The following is a 16008-nucleotide window of genomic DNA, read 5'->3' on the forward strand; positions in this document are numbered from 1 at the left end:
TTTATTAAAATTTTATATTTATAATAAATTAATATTTATAATGAGTGATCATCAACCTGGTACCTCTAGGGGTACAAAACGACCAAATGAGGGACCTTTGCGAGTGCCATCTAAACGTGTTTTATTGCAAGAATCGGATATTATCAACGCTTTAGAAAACTCCGATGATGATGATTTTATGGGAAGTGATGAAGACGAAGATTTTTTATTGGGTGATGATGATGAAGGCAGCTCAACCCTGGAGTCGGATGAAGATGAAGAAGGAGTTCAGTCGCCCTCTAGTGAAGTTCGAGTTTTGTCTACAGAAAGGGAGGGCTTAAATGAAACGATCGAAGAGTCAGCTCTGCCACATGAGTCTCCTGAACCTGCCATCGAAGGCTCAACTTCACACTGGAGTACTTCTTGTTCGTCCATAAAGCAAATACCATTCGTTCGAGAGTCAAAGCTGCATATAGAACCGCCATCACAACCAATAGATTATTTTTGTCTCTTTTTCGATGAAGAATATTTGAGAATGATCGTAGAGTGCACTAACAGATACGCCGAAAGTATGAAAAGTTCTAGTGAACATCGTCATGCACGTATTTCAAGATGGAAAAATTTGACAGTTGAAGAATTCAAAACATTTCTGGGCCTTTTGTTACATACTGGCACTGCAAAAATGAACCGATTGACAGATTATTGGAAGGTTCACTGGTTATATAAATCATGTTTTTCGAATTATATGTCACGAAACCGATTTTTTATTATATTAAGCTGTTTACATTTTACACTTCCTAATGAAGAAGAAGAAGTCACTGCCAGACGTCTAAATAAATGCCAGAAAATAGTTGCAAATTTCAACAACACAATGAATAATATATATTATCCAGGCAAGAACCTATCTTTAGATGAGTCGATGGTTTTATGGCGTGGTCGTCTCTTTTTTCGACATCACATAAAAGGAAAACGCCACAAGTATGACATCAAACTGTATGTGCTTGCAGAACCAGATGGCTTGATTTTAAATTTCCATGTATTTACTAATACAGAAGATGAAACAGCAGTAAAGGGCCACACCGAAAAAATTGTCGAAAAATTGATGGATAACAAATTGGACGGTGGCCATTCAATCTATATGGATAATTTTTATAATTCATATAACTTAGCAAGTAAACTGTTGCGTCGACTAACTTATTGCACCGGCACACTGAACAAAAAACGTAAGGACAATCCACGCGTTATTACTTCAAATAAATTAAAAAGAGGCGAAAACATCTCGCGGTATAGAAATGGAGTCCATATTGGTAAATGGAAAGATAAGAGAGAAATTCATTATATATCGACAGAGTTCGCTGACGAGATGCAAGAAGTTACAAGTAAACGTGGTATTACAACACTTAAGCCATTGGCTATACTACGTTATAACGAAAACATGTCAGGAGTTGATCTTCAAGATCAAATGATTTCATATTACCCATGCGAAAGAAAGACTTTACGTTGGTATTTAAAAATTTTTATACATACGATGATGATGAGTCTGGTAAATTCTCGTTTATTATATAACAAATTCTCTGGAAAACCTAAGCTTTCATTGTACGACTTTAGGGAGAACATCATTGAACATTTTTTACCTCAAAATGACCAAATACCCGAATCCTCATCGGGAAATCGAAGTCAACAAAGTCATAGGTTGACGAAAATAGTCAAAACGACGGAAAGGACAATGAGAACGGGACCAGAAAGAAAAGTGCAAGCAGTCGCAAGAAAAGATTGCAGAAATTGCTATAAAAATAAAAAACGAGTGCAGACTACGATGGAATGTAAAAATTGTCCCGATAGTCCACCTATGTGCATGGACTGTTTTTTTATTTTACATACTTGTACCAAAAAATAATTTACCAAATATTTTTTATAAACCTTTTGATCTGATTTGTTTACTAAGACTGATAAGAAATTTCTAATTGTTATCCTAGTAAATAGTATGATATTATAGAAGTTATTTGCTAAAGCTGCTGCAGACTTCGGTGTCTAAAATGCTTAGAAGATTTTGTATTTTCCATGTTCCCCTAAATTTGCTGAGATATCCCATAACGCGACGTCGCGTGATGGGCCCGTAAGGATAAATGTAATTTAGGGGAATTATGAGTTCAAATGTAATATATAGCTATATTATGTAAAATATAATATATTTATACTAAAACCATAAACACACCCACAAATAGTAGTTGCTCTACTTAAGAATTAATCGATTAAAAAAAAGGGTATGGGCCACTAACAGAAAATTCCAAATTTAGCTTTGGCAATCAAAGTGTTAAATATAACATATGCAAAGAAATTAAAGCCTACGCGCTCCATAATAATTATTGTACACATTTAGCCATTCTTGTCTCGTTAAAACGATTTTTTCTTAGTCCTTCATCGAATCAGTATTTGGACTTTAAACATAATATCAGGATGTGACAGTATGTATATCTACAAACCGAGAAAATGTTTAAAACCGAGGTCGATTAAAATTTATATAGCCTTCTTAAATCGACGGACTATATCGATTGCTGTTTTAGTCAACGGTTGACTGATTAAAAAAATAATTGACTGCGAGTTATTTCGTCGGTCGGTAAAGCGTAAGTTGGTAATTCTATACATTGGTATTGTTGGCAAATAATTTTAACTATTGTAGTAAAAACTGAGAGTACCAACGCGCAGCAGACAAATGGTCAACGAAGATTGAATTTAGCTATTACAATACATTCAACGCCATCTATAATTTTAAATCGATAACATTTATCATGAAGTCGATTGCAGCTTCTTGCTTGTTAAAGGGTTGGATGCTCAAACAATAGAATAGAATTAGAAGGTTTTTTTAGTGAACCTACTCAATTTTCGAAGTAGGGAAAAATTAAAAGAACATAGATTACTGAAATATTTTTTAAGTTTCTCATGAAATATTACCTATATTTAAATATGTAGCATCAATTAGAATTTTTTGTACTATTACACTGAGTTATACATGTTGTGAAAGAATTATTACATGAACGTAATTGTTTAAAGACAAAGATATTTCTGAAATGTAGGATAAATTCAATACTTTAAACTTCTATGAATGCTTTAATTGATCTTTAACATTGCTATGATTCATACATTTGTACTAGAACTCTTAATTTTATTGACCCTTAGGGTCAAGAATTAAACCCAACTATAAAAATTAAGAAGAATAATACATATGCAATGACTAATGAGAAACGAAAGAAAAAAAAGACATTAAAATGAACATTTTATTGGTACACTTTTAAGGTGATAATATATTGGGAGTGCTCAAACTAAGCTACAAAACTGGAAGAAATCCTTTTATATCTGGATATAATGTTATGATTAAGTGTTTGTATTATTGTCTTAAACATTGGAGTATATAAACTATAACAAAAGTTACAAATAAATAGACTTCAAAAGTGTTCTTAGCTATGCTAAATATAACCTTATAACTATTGTGGCTACAACTAACTTATTAGTATTTAGCTGTCCGTTTTTATGTTAGTTCAGGCTTAACTATGGCCTAACATAACTTATAGCTGTAAATACATACCAAAAACTTCACAAAAATAATGTAAATTCTTGAAATGCATTTTAAAATGCTTCTTATCTAACCTAACATTTAACTGCCTGGTACATGAACCAAAGTACAATAAAAAATTTGTATTTTCAGTGTTAAGAAATTTACTATAAATTATATTAAGTGTAATGAAATTTGTTTAAAACCTTTTGGCATATTTATAAGTATTAGTTTACAAGTCATAAAGGTAAGTAAAATTTTGTCCTATCTTACTTTTAATCTATTGTACTATTATAATTGAACTGTCAGTTACAAAGTCACAATTGTTTTATTCAATTATGTATGTTTACTTATATCTAGATACAATAATATTACAATGATTACATACAAATACATGTAATTAAAACTATTCAATTTTGCTATTTATCAGTGGGATACAACAATTTTTCAAACAAATATATATTCTTAATTCAGAATAACGACAGTTACATTTTGTGCAAAATGGAAAACTAACTTTCTTTCTGCTTCACTATTTATTCAAATAAACATTGTCATTTGAATTACATGCATATCTTACGTATATATTTTTAAATTTAAAAACAGATACAGAATACTGAAGATTTATAATACTTGCAAATAGTGTGACTTGTACGTTCTTAATCAACAGTATGTTCTCAATAATCTTAAACTAAGGAATGTTGGATTATAAGTCAATCTTATAAGAAATGTGCACTAAAGTGCAATATTTCAGTGGTTGAAACATCAAGATATGTTATAATCAAGAAGTCTATACTAATATTTCTTTCCACTGATTTTCAGTCTTTCTATATTTAAAACAGTGAACACAATAACGTTCCTCAACATCTTTCTTAATTTTGTCACATTTTAGTAGTGGCCTCAAGGGAGCGCAGTAAAGGTGCGCGGGCCATATACTAGAATCTGTCTTTAGAAGCATGCAAGTCAGGGTTTGTTAGGTATTGCAGCTCTTGTAATTCTTGGAATTTCTCATGGTCACGAATATGTGCATAATTAGCAGAAAGACACATCAAATAGTGAACTAAACTTAAAATTACCAGAATGCAAGAAACCATTGCTAATATAAACATGAATTCAGCTTTTTCAACATAGTCTTTACAGAATAATTTCACTTTGTGTGCTTCACAAATTTTCATATCTTCTTGTCTTACAGAAGACGGAAACATAAAGTCAAATTGAGTAAAATCGATGCATGTCGATAGGTCTATGTTTCTTGGCTTTGAACAAAGCTTCCAAAATATTGTAAACAAGAATGTGGTGATAACGAGAAATCCGAGGAGAATCAGCCAGGTGAATGTGAGAATGTATGTGATTATCATAAATATTGCGCAAGATATTCTTCCACCGACTCTAGCTCTCCATGCTCGATAAACCTTTTGTCGTGTGGCACCTGTGGTTAGGCAACCTAAGCATAATAACATGAAACCCAAAGCAGCCATACAAGCACTACCAACGATGAAAATCATCTGCAATGCTTCGATCCATATAAGACGAAAGTGAAAAACCTCGTCGAACATCAAAATAGAAAGTGCCGATCCTCGATACATAGTTCCACAAAATACCCCCACGCCCAAACAGCACATTATTGTAGCTATAAGAGTCGCATGGGGGATTCTCGTAAGGCAAGCTTGACACGAATCACCCATTATTCCAATTTATCACTTTAACACAAAACAAAATAAAACCTTTGTTTACGTATTAACTATTTAGAATTTCTAGTCTAAACAGTCCTAGTCAGAAGAAAAAAATGTTGACTGATATATCATATTTCGTGCCACAGATATAAACTGAACCGACAAGTTCTAAGTACAGTACAGGTTATTAATTGTCTGTATAAAACTCATATCTAATTACCAATCGTAAATGAGGTAAAATATTTTTATTGAAGCTTTATGAATCACTTTTCTTTACCCGTACTTTGTAGAATGTGATTAGAGTACCAAAACAATTTTATCATCATTACGCAAATATTATAATAATTGTAAGTTAAATTTAATGAATGTAAGATTATGAGTAAATATTTTTCTTGTATCCAAAGACTTTATAAAAATATAAAAAAATTAGGTAATTTATATAAATTTTTGGCTGCATCATTGTGTGTGGACGTAGTACATATTACTAATCTGTGGTCTAAACGATGCAGAATAGCCACGTCGAAATGACATTTAATATGACAGTTTACTTTTTTACTCAATGTTTCAATTTTCAAGTTTCAATTAGGGTTTCAACATTGAAAACATATTTAAGTTTTTGGCCAAACATTTAAAAGGCAGGAGCTGTTTAGAAGATAGGCTTTTAAGTATCAGAAGTAACATTTACATTCCAAAGAATTCTTTATTCTTAGTGGCTATTGCTACAGTCTTTTAAATCTATTCTTGATAAATATCATCTGCTACACATCATTTTATGAAGCTCGTGCTATGGAGGTACTTTATCATCAGACCAGTCAATTAATTCAAGAAACAACTGATTTATTTCATAAACTTGATAATGATCCAAATCCAGAAAAAATTGAAAATGACATTCAATTGAGGATAAACCAAATTAATGGGTAAGAAATGTTTTGCTTATTTTTGCTCTATTTATAAAAGAAGTTTATAATCAACGTATTTTTTACTTTCAGGAATTGTGAGAAACTAGATATCATGGTGTTTAAAACACCTATCAATCAAAGACCTACAGCAAAAATGAGGGTCGACCAACTCAAATATGACAATAAACACATACAGGTAATCAAATAATGCATTTCATAAAGGTTTTCATTATTTTATAATTAAATTTCAAAAATGTTCTAGAACTTTAATCACTCATTTTATGATATAATAAATTATGTCTTATCATTTTTTATTGTGTAATTACAGGCGTCACTAATAAATGCTCAAAATAAAAGAAGAAGGCGGGAACAAGAAAGGACAGAAAGGGACCAGTTGTTAAGCAGACGTTTTGGGAATGACCACATGGCAATCACTGTGGATTATATGGCACAAGAAAATGCATCATTACAGAACTCGCATAGAAATGTAGATGAGATGCTACATACAGGTTTGTTATTTAATATTAAGTCTTTTCAAATGTTTCAGATACCCTTATAACTATGAGCTATGAGCAAATGAGGGCTTTTCTAGAACTATGAGTTGATCCAGTCACATCCTAGGGTATAGGAATGTAAACAATTAATATTCTTATACTCCTTACTTACTTACTAATGTAATGAATGTGTGAGTTTATTTGTTTGTCTTTCGTTTATATTGCAATGGAGTTATTCGCAATTAATGTTCCCAAAAACAAAGATTCTCAATTTATATAAACATTTTGTTACTTTTTTACTCAACAACTCTGCGTTTTCAATCAATTGATGTAATTTATTTTTGTATTTATGATTATTTTGTTATATATTACTATTTTCGAATATGGAGTACCTCCCTCAGAATGTTGGTGTCCTTTTTGGTAGAATGATTAATATTTCATTGTATGATGGTCTGATTTTGGTATCTTTTTCAGTTAGGAGGTTAGAAAGTTAATTCTTTATTTGCACCAATACAAAAGGACAAATACAAAAAGGACACAAACACACGACACAATTACGTACAAATAGGTGGCCTTATCGCTAAGGTAGCGATCTCTTCCAGGCAACCTTAGATCGAGGATTAAAGTATAAGACTAATAATTTATATAGGCTATTCGTTACTGTAGTAATAAGTACCCAAGATTCTACTTACAAGAGATGAGTTTTTTGAAAGACCTCCACACTAATGCATCTAGGTGATAGTACCTGAGTATTTTTCTGAGATTTTAACAATAACATTTATATCAAGGCAATTCTTGAAATCCAGTTTTTAGATCCTGAGTTGGACAAGATATGTCCAACCAAAAAAAACAAACTATCCAGTTATTAATTTTTATACTATGGAGAGACAGAAGTCTGGATATTGTAGTGTTCATATTTCTTTTTACAAGTTATTTGACTCTAAGCTTCACAAAGTTCGAGTAATTGAATTTATATGTTTTGATCTACTTTAAATACTCAATGTATCTAACATATCTAATTGAAGAAGCAATAATACTGTAATCTTTGAAATTTTTTAGTATGTTGAGGAATATAAATATTTTCTACGCAAAAGAAAATGAAAATGGTGATGAGACCAGATGAGAACAATATTGTATACATACACTACTTTTAATGAATTTATTAAAGAGGAAATCTTTACCTCACATTTTTTTGTTATAGTTAACTGAAATGGTTTTGGGGTAATTTTGTCCAAATTGTTGAATTAATAACATGTAACATTCAATTTGCACAAAACCATATCTTTTTATACATTAAAACACAAAAATCACTTTAACAATTGTTAATAACTGAGACAAGAAATTCCTTTCTGTACTTTTTGAGTAAGGCGTTGTCAGTTTGAACCCCTAAAACTACCCACCCGCCTGTTTTTTTAAGAAGTGACAAAACCGCTTTCAAATTGAGAAAACTAAACCAAATTTCAATATATAGTAGATAGATAGATATATAATAGATAGATAGATTTAGAAGAATCCCCAAAATCGGTTCACCCAGTCGAAAGTTCTGAAGTATAAGTCGAGTTGAGAACCTTCTCTTTTCCTAAGTTGGTTGAAAATCATCCTAATGATACTTTTAATTTCTAAGAACTGATATAAAATTGCTTTTTGGGAGGTAACTGATTGTTTGCATGTTCCAACTCTTCAATATTCCCATTGATTTACAGTTTTTTTAATTAGTATCTGTAAATAATAGTACCTAGAAAATATACGGTTAATAATAGCCATGTGGCATATAAACTAGCTTCATTAAACTATACTTACGATAATTCTAAATATCAAAAAAAATTAATGATCAATCAATGGACGTGATAAATAAATATGAGGACTGAAGGAGTGATAGGGTAATATAATAAAAATCCTACTATCCTACTAATCCTATCCTATCCTGCTTCCTACTATCCTATCCTACTATCCTACTATAAATATCTTAATATATAAAATTCTCGTGTCACAGTTTTCGTTGCCATACTCCTCCGAAACGGCTTGACCGATTCCTCTGAAATTTGGTAAGCATATTGGGTAGGTCTGAGAATCGGCCAACATCTATTTTTTATCCCGATTTTCCTACGGGATACGGACTTACGCGGGTGAAACCGCGGGGCGCAGCTAGTAATATTATAAATGCGAAAGTTTGTAAGGATGGGTGTGTGTTTGTTGCTGTTTCATGCTTAAACTACTAAATCGATTGCAATTAAATTTGGTACGTAGACAGCTGGACAACTGGAATAACATATAGGCAACTTTTTAGCCTGATAAATGTACGGGATATGGACTTACGCGGGTGAAACGGCGGGGCGCAGGTAGTGAGTATACAACACTAAAGACACAAGTCCAAATTGTTATTGAAGAACTTAGACGATTAAGCCCTTTATTCTCACAGAAGTTGAATTTGTTATTTGAAAAATATATATTCTGTGTGCTCAATGTTCAGATCGTGTAATAAACCCAAGTTCTACGTATTCTCATACGAGTCATAACATAAATAAATAATAGTTTAAAAAAAACTAAAAAACACGCTTTAACAAAAATCATATTTTGCAAATTGAAAAATGGAATAATTTTATCAAATTAGTGTATTGTCATCGGTCCTCAATAAATCTACAAAGTTTGAACGAAATCTGGCCGTTTAAAGTGGGTCAAAATCGCGCCCAAAGAAGTCGGTTACAAACAAACATACAAACAAACATACAGGTGAAGCTAATAAAAAGCGTGTAAAAATATACGTCTTCAATCATTTATTAGGAACAACTCCATACACAATATATATAGAATATCCAGTGTTGGTTAGACAAAAAATATCCTCTTTTGGGTAGACATTTCAATGAATAGGTATTTCCATTTTTTAATACGTGTATTATTCTTATGTATTATGAATATAATTGGGGGAAGAAAATGAAGCCTTTCTTTATATTTGTTAGTCTATTCTGTTTTGTTGTATATTTAAAGGGACTACAAAAGCTAACGCAATGACGATCTCGGCTAGCCCTGTCGGTACACAGAGCTACACGCACACATGAGTCGTATCATCGCTCAAAAATCAGAATATGTGATTTAGTAAAAATGCTTTGATTTTACTAAACAAATTAATCACTAATTAATTAGTATGTTGCTCACAGAATAATTTGACAAATATTCACAATATTGCCCCTGTATTAGCATGGTTTTTAATCGTTTAAAGAAATTCGAAGAGGTGTATTTCCAATTTTTATATTTGTAGCATTATGTTTGCAACACTGGCAAATTAGATTAGAACCAGAAATTGCACACCCAAGGAATATGGAGAGACGGCAGCCGCCGGCTTTTGAAATAAAAAAAAATCGTCAACATAGATTCCATGTCTAAATTTCTGACGTAACAAAGCCAAAAAATATATAATAATTTGAATAATATTTTTGAAGTCGGTTGATAAATTAGTTTTAATTTTTAGAAAATATAATGGCTGACAAAAAACATGTTTTGCATAAATATTTAATAATATCGTTGTGTGTAGAATATAAAAGAATGAGATTTATTCTATAAACGGCGTCTATATTCTCGAGTTGATGAGAAAACTTAAAACATACTTATACATACGTAATACATAAATATTAATATTTGTATATACTTAGCTACTTATAATGCCGTCATTCCAGAATTACGCAACTTCTATAAATATTTCTTATATGTGTATAACAATAGTAAAAAATAATATGTAATTAATGTAAAAAAATGTTTATATTAAACGATTGTCTTGCATAGCTTCATAGACTTCATTATTGTCTACTATATTTTCAATGAAACTGATTTTTAAATATAAGTAGCCCTACGAAAAATAAAAAATAATCATCCATAAAAACGCTAGAACCACGTGATTATGTAAGTAATGTCCATATTTTAACAAAACGGAATACTTAATTATCAATTGTTTGCCGCGTACGTGGGCAATGCAAACATCTATTACTAATACAGAACCGATGCGTTCAAAACTCGACGACAGTACACTTCAGTGGTTTCCCGTACGATCTTAATTACTATTGGAGCAAGTTCAGTCCGTGTGTGTCCATAGGATAGTGAAGACAATATTTTATATCGTCGAGCCAAAGTTAACAAGTGTAAATAATGTTTCAACATAATAGTTTGGCTCGTCCGTATTGTGTTAAGTCAAACGAAGGTGGAAGTGTCGATTTATGAACGCAATTTCACGACTTCGTGTATTTCGATAGGTAACAAATAATTACTCACCACATTTTGAATTGTCATTCGCGTCCGGTGCACCTTTATTTATTATCACTAAACTCTTTTGTGTATGGAAGATTCACTACAAAAAATATCTATCGATAAAACCAAGCCATTCTAATTATTATATGGTTTCAATAAAAACGAGTCCGATCAAAGTCGCGCAAAGTTTGTTCCACACTACTCTAAACAACATCTACGATACAAGTAGTTAATTATTATCACGTTCGAGGTAATTAAATGATTGCAGCCTTTGAGATATTTCTGTTCATGGGAACTGCACGAGACTCGAATAGTTGTGAGCATCGAGATTTAGGAATATAACTCGGCTACATCTACCTTCGTAATATTTTGTATTTTAAACAACTCTGCACCGAAGGTAAATTCTTTAACCTTGACAATAGATGTCGATATAGGTATTTGTCGAAACCAGTTATGTTAATTAACTGTTACTGTGTTTAGGTGATATTAATAATAAATAATATAAATATGAATTTTGAATTTAATAAACACGTCAATAAAATTTATGAATTTTTTGTTGAAGATTTTAGTTGAAATTATTTATGCTGTTAATTAGACTATATATTTAATGGAGAGGAATACAATCTTTTTAATACAAATATCTCATTCCGGTGTGGAATTTATAGTAATGTAGTAGCAATTAAAACCCAGTAAAATATTAGCTATAAATATATATTAAGTTTTATATTTTTAATGTCTTTGACTTCTTGTCCGGATACCACGCGAGTGAAGCCGCGGGATGAAGCTAGTTATATAATATATTTACAAATAACAATAATTTCTGAGCACATATATATAGATCTCTGATACAAATTGTATATTAGGATCTTTAGGACTGGGCATATAGATAAGCCTTACGTATGCCGTATATAGGATTAGGCTAATTCTTTTTGGACCTATAAACGAGTGTTTTCATTGTATTCAATTGTTATTTTCTCCCGTCACTACCTCTTTCTGTATACATATTTCATTTCAGACAAATTTCAGTTAAATGCAAGTTTCATAATTAATTTCTCGTCAAACCACTCTTCTTTTGCTCCATTGTGACGTCAGAGAGGGATATAACAAAATACCTTCACATTTACCTCTACTGTTTTTTTTATACATCAATTTATTTAACATAAGTATTCAGGTACTGGAATGGTATTTCTATGGTACTGGTCGCGGAGGAATCCTTATCAGCTCCCACGTCCCCTTACTAAAGCGGCTCGACGGAACGCAGTGGAGTTTAGTCGGTAGGAATCTGACATAACCCATGGCCGATTCCCCGGGTGCCGTGGGTATCTATGAAACATTTTCCCACTCAAAGGGCAATAGCACTCCTTTCGCACACCGCTTTAGGAATTATTTTTTTATGCTTCATTATCAGAATTTTAACTGACAGCAACACATACCATTCAGAACTTGCGAAAGTGTTGTAGTAATATTATACGTGTGTATGTTTTAACATCGCAAATATACAGTTTAAAAAAGAAAATTCGAATGAAATTTGGTACGTGGATACCTGAACAACTGAAAGACCATATAGACAACTTTTTATCCTGATATTCCTACGGGATACGGACTTACGCGGGTGAAACCGCGGGGCGCAGCTAGTGTGGGTATAGTGATATCACCTAGTTAAACATTAAAGTAGTATGTGAAATATCTTTACAGTACATAAATTGTTCTTACAGGATCAAATATTTTGGAGACGCTTCGCTACAACCGCGATACATTGAAGGGTGCCCACCGCAGGCTTATAGACTTGGCAAACACTTTAGGGTTGTCCAATGCAACAATCTCCCTTATAGAAAGGCGGGTCTCTCAAGACAAATACATCCTCTACGGTGGAATGTTTGTAACATTATCTGTGATTGTCCTTGTTATAATATATCTAACATAGATATATTGTAACTATTCGCTTTTAAGATATTTATTTTTTAAGAATGTATTTTATCGTTGCTACGTTATATTGTTTATGTGTATAAAAGTCATTACAATTAAAAACATTATACCTACCATTTGTAGTTTTCTTAACAATTGTGAGATCATCATATTTTAATTTCAAAAATAAACCTATTGTTTAATAAATTGTGGGTAATTATTCTAATCTGATTCCTCTTTGTGCTCGACATTTGATCTGTAGATGCAATTACGTTATTTATTAATAGTTAATACATTGCATTAATTACATAAACAAGAGATACACAATAGTACTGGGTTCCCAGTTACTTTAATGCTATCAATAAAAACTTAAAGGCCAAGGTTTTACAATAAAATTTATTATTAACTTCCATTTGTCTGTAAGATATAAAATAATTATATTTAATATTTTAGTATAGGTGCACTGATAAACTCCAATATAGTTGTTATATACTGCGAAAATCAAACGGACGATATAATTTAGAAGTGCATAATATTAAATATTACCTCCATATTTGTTTGCTATCCGGTATTGCACAAGCGGCAAGTAAAATCTTTGTAAACAGCTGCGAAATAATAACTGTTTTGATTCACTACGTAGGTAAATATCATGGACTATAATTTATTTCTAAGCTTGTGCGTCAATTATGAATAATCAAATATTTATTTTCACATGTCAATCTATTTATTCATTAGGTGATATCAATAACTGCCGGGTTACTTTTTTCCAAATAATAAGGTGCACGATAAGATTTTAATTATATCTCTAATAACTATCTACTTACAGAAAAGACTAATCACAGAAACGACTAATCACACTTATATTATAGATGTGAGAGTTTGTTTGGATGTTTATCCATCAATCACGGTGAAACTACTGAACGGATTTTGATGAAATTTGGTATACAGACAGAGTATGAGCTGACTTGGGTGATAGGGTGACTTTTTATCCTAATAAAATGCTCCCTTTAAATAAAACAAGAATCTTGAGTACAGGGACGAGCGTCTAGTATTAATTAAATATGTAGTAGTAAGTACTAATAATATTAAACTGAAGATTCTGAACGCGCTAAGCAAAGCTGGATCGATTTCAAAGACTTTTCCACCTTAGCATATGCTAAATTTTAGATTGCACTAAATGGTCACGTATATATTATATACGTGACCATTTAGTGCAATCGGCTGTATATATACCATAGGCGAAGCCGCACCGTTATTTTATAATAAAATGGATGCGTTTTGACTGCGTTACTCTATACTATAGAACTGGCTTTTCCTCGATTGTATCATGTAAATCTCGTAAAACTTTAATTGGATATAGAAGGTATATATGTTAAAACAAACAAGGCGCCTTAGCTAGCAGATATATAAGTAATACGCTAATCTATGTAAACAGATAATCCTATTCGTGGACACGAAACGCATACAAATTTAGCCCTCGTTCGCGTCTGTACCCTGTTTTCCAAGTAAAGCTAGAAAATAGCTTTCCTATTTTCTCATTTGCCGATAGCAAAGCGAGAAAATAGGACAGCTGTAGTTTCGTTTTATTGATGCTAATTTCCATTCTTTTGTAGTACTAATGCCCACACAGTAAAATTGTAAATATTGTTATTTTATATGAAAATTATCTCAACAAAAAATAATTTACTGCAGGTATATAAACTAACTGAACCCAAAATACGTCTTTTATGCGACATTGCCATGCGTACCTATCGGATGATGACTGGCCGTGTGTAAAACTGAAATGCTTGTTTTATGTTCATAAAAAGAGTTAGTCTGTTTCAAAGTTAGGCTTTCTAAAGTTAGGCTATTCCTTCTTGCTCCCAGATTTTAGATTTCAACCAAAAAGCGAAACAATCAATCAAACAAATTAAAGAAATTATATCATATTATTTCTCGCGTTTATCTGGATCGCAGCAAGGCATCTTCGGGGCAACGTGCGGGCACGCGAACGATACGTCTTCCTTCTTTCTGACGCAAGGTCCCGTTGCTTCAGGCGGAGGGTTGACACAAGTGTCCACATCAGGGTGCGGTTCACGAGGGTAGTCAGCTACTCGTAATGCCGCTGGCGATATTTCGGGCACTTCACGTCTGTATTTCTTCACGGCTTCATACGCATCGGGAGGGAGACGCATGAAATCGGGCACCTTCGGGAAAATAAAGCAATATAAGTGTTAGGCGTAATAGCGATGAAAGGTTTGTCCAGTTAGGATTGTTATATGAGATAACAACATGAACAAAAAAACTTTATATTCTTTTTATCTAAGTCTCTAAACTGTAAAGTGTTTCAAAAGTCTCTAAGCCGTACATCATATTATGTAAACGATTCATACTTATAGGAACAAAATTTTACATAATATGTAACGACATTTAAAATTGCAAATTATTAAATCCAGTAAATAAACAATTTACTGAAACAAAGTTGTAAACGCATTTAATTTCCCCTCGCAATATCAATTTCGAAACAGAAATCAAATAAAAGCATTCCTCATTGCATTATTAACGTTGACAATTCAGCTAAAAGGCAAATGGCAGTGTACCTACGTGCAATATCTCTTTCAGTTCATGCATATTTACCGGCAAATTCAATTTGGTGATTCCGACAATTTAATTGCATGATAGTTACTGCGCTCATACGTTGGACACATGTCCGAAATAATCCTGCTCTAGTGGACACATAGAAGCTAATTAATGCATACACCGGTAAGTCCAGTGATATGGCGCGTTATAAATGGGAAAACTTCTTCTATAATTGTATACGAATGCAGATGAAAGTTTTTAATTAGTCTTGTTGCTAATATATATATTCTTAGTTTTTCGTGTTATTAAGGATACTTTCATGTTACTTTTATTAATTTATTAGTTTTTAAATTATGTTCCACCCTCATAAGGAGTGACCTCACCGAAATTTGTGGTTTTTTTTTAAAACGGTCAAGTCTATCTAGCTCCCACTTGCGGAGAGACGTACCTACAAGTACTTGCCATAAACGATTTATTCATTTCGAAGCCTGCACATGCGACAAGTCTTCAACTGGTATGAGTTATGCCTTCATACTTTTAAATCCACATTCTTAGTACGTACTACCTAGTAGGTAGATACCTACATAAATCAATTTGCAATTGTCATGTCGTGAGTTATGGTTTCATTGTGAACTTGACTCACAGGCAAGATTTATGATTTCTGTAAGTTTGAGAAGGAAGCTATAAGTTTCATAGTTTTATCGAATTTAAGTTTA

The 16008-nt window shown here is 32.2% G+C and overlaps 4 protein-coding genes across 4 annotated transcripts in view; 2 read left to right on the forward strand and 2 right to left on the reverse strand.

The window, feature by feature from the left end:
• The first annotated feature begins 40 nt into the window (after nt 1-40).
• On the forward strand, nt 41-2042 carry LOC119830557 (piggyBac transposable element-derived protein 4-like). Its single transcript, XM_038353618.1, has one exon. The coding sequence runs from the start codon at nt 41-43 to the stop codon at nt 1874-1876; it is 1836 nt and encodes a 611-aa protein (XP_038209546.1). The 3' UTR covers nt 1877-2042.
• Nucleotides 2043-3240: 1198 nt separating this feature from the next.
• Nucleotides 3241-5343, reverse strand: LOC119829882 (neuronal membrane glycoprotein M6-a). Its single transcript, XM_038352582.1, has one exon. The coding sequence runs from the start codon at nt 5209-5211 to the stop codon at nt 4462-4464; it is 750 nt and encodes a 249-aa protein (XP_038208510.1). The 5' UTR covers nt 5212-5343; the 3' UTR covers nt 3241-4461.
• A 395-nt stretch (nt 5344-5738) lies between these two features.
• Nucleotides 5739-12868, forward strand: LOC119829889 (probable Golgi SNAP receptor complex member 2). The gene is made up of 4 exons (XM_038352590.1): nt 5739-6116; nt 6189-6294; nt 6427-6607; nt 12544-12868. Exons 1-4 carry the CDS (start codon nt 5986-5988, stop codon nt 12750-12752), a joined length of 627 nt encoding a protein of 208 aa, XP_038208518.1. The 5' UTR covers nt 5739-5985; the 3' UTR covers nt 12753-12868.
• A 1686-nt stretch (nt 12869-14554) lies between these two features.
• Nucleotides 14555-16008, reverse strand: part of LOC119830558 (EF-hand domain-containing protein 1-like) — a 43513-nt gene continuing 42059 nt past the window's right edge. The window contains exon 13 of the mRNA XM_038353619.1: nt 14555-14919. Within this exon, the coding sequence (XP_038209547.1) occupies nt 14662-14919 (258 nt within the window). The 3' untranslated portion in view covers nt 14555-14661. The remainder of the gene's footprint in view (nt 14920-16008) is intronic.

Source organism: Zerene cesonia, chromosome 11, assembly GCF_012273895.1.
Source record: "Zerene cesonia ecotype Mississippi chromosome 11, Zerene_cesonia_1.1, whole genome shotgun sequence".
In the NCBI taxonomy this organism is placed as follows: domain Eukaryota; kingdom Metazoa; phylum Arthropoda; class Insecta; order Lepidoptera; family Pieridae; genus Zerene; species Zerene cesonia.

Bases quoted from the DNA above. Each gene is read 5' to 3' on its own strand.
- LOC119830557 (XM_038353618.1), top strand. From the start codon at position 41: ATGAGTGATCATCAACCTGGTACCTCTAGGGGTACAAAACGACCAAAT.
- LOC119829882 (XM_038352582.1), bottom strand. From the start codon at position 5,211: ATGGGTGATTCGTGTCAAGCTTGCCTTACGAGAATCCCCCATGCGACT.
- LOC119829889 (XM_038352590.1), top strand. From the start codon at position 5,986: ATGGAGGTACTTTATCATCAGACCAGTCAATTAATTCAAGAAACAACT. The intron at 6,117-6,188 runs GTAAGAAATGTT...TTTTACTTTCAG, and splicing joins AGGATAAACCAAATTAATGG to GAATTGTGAGAAACTAGATA. The intron at 6,608-12,543 runs GTTTGTTATTTA...TTGTTCTTACAG, and splicing joins AGATGAGATGCTACATACAG to GATCAAATATTTTGGAGACG.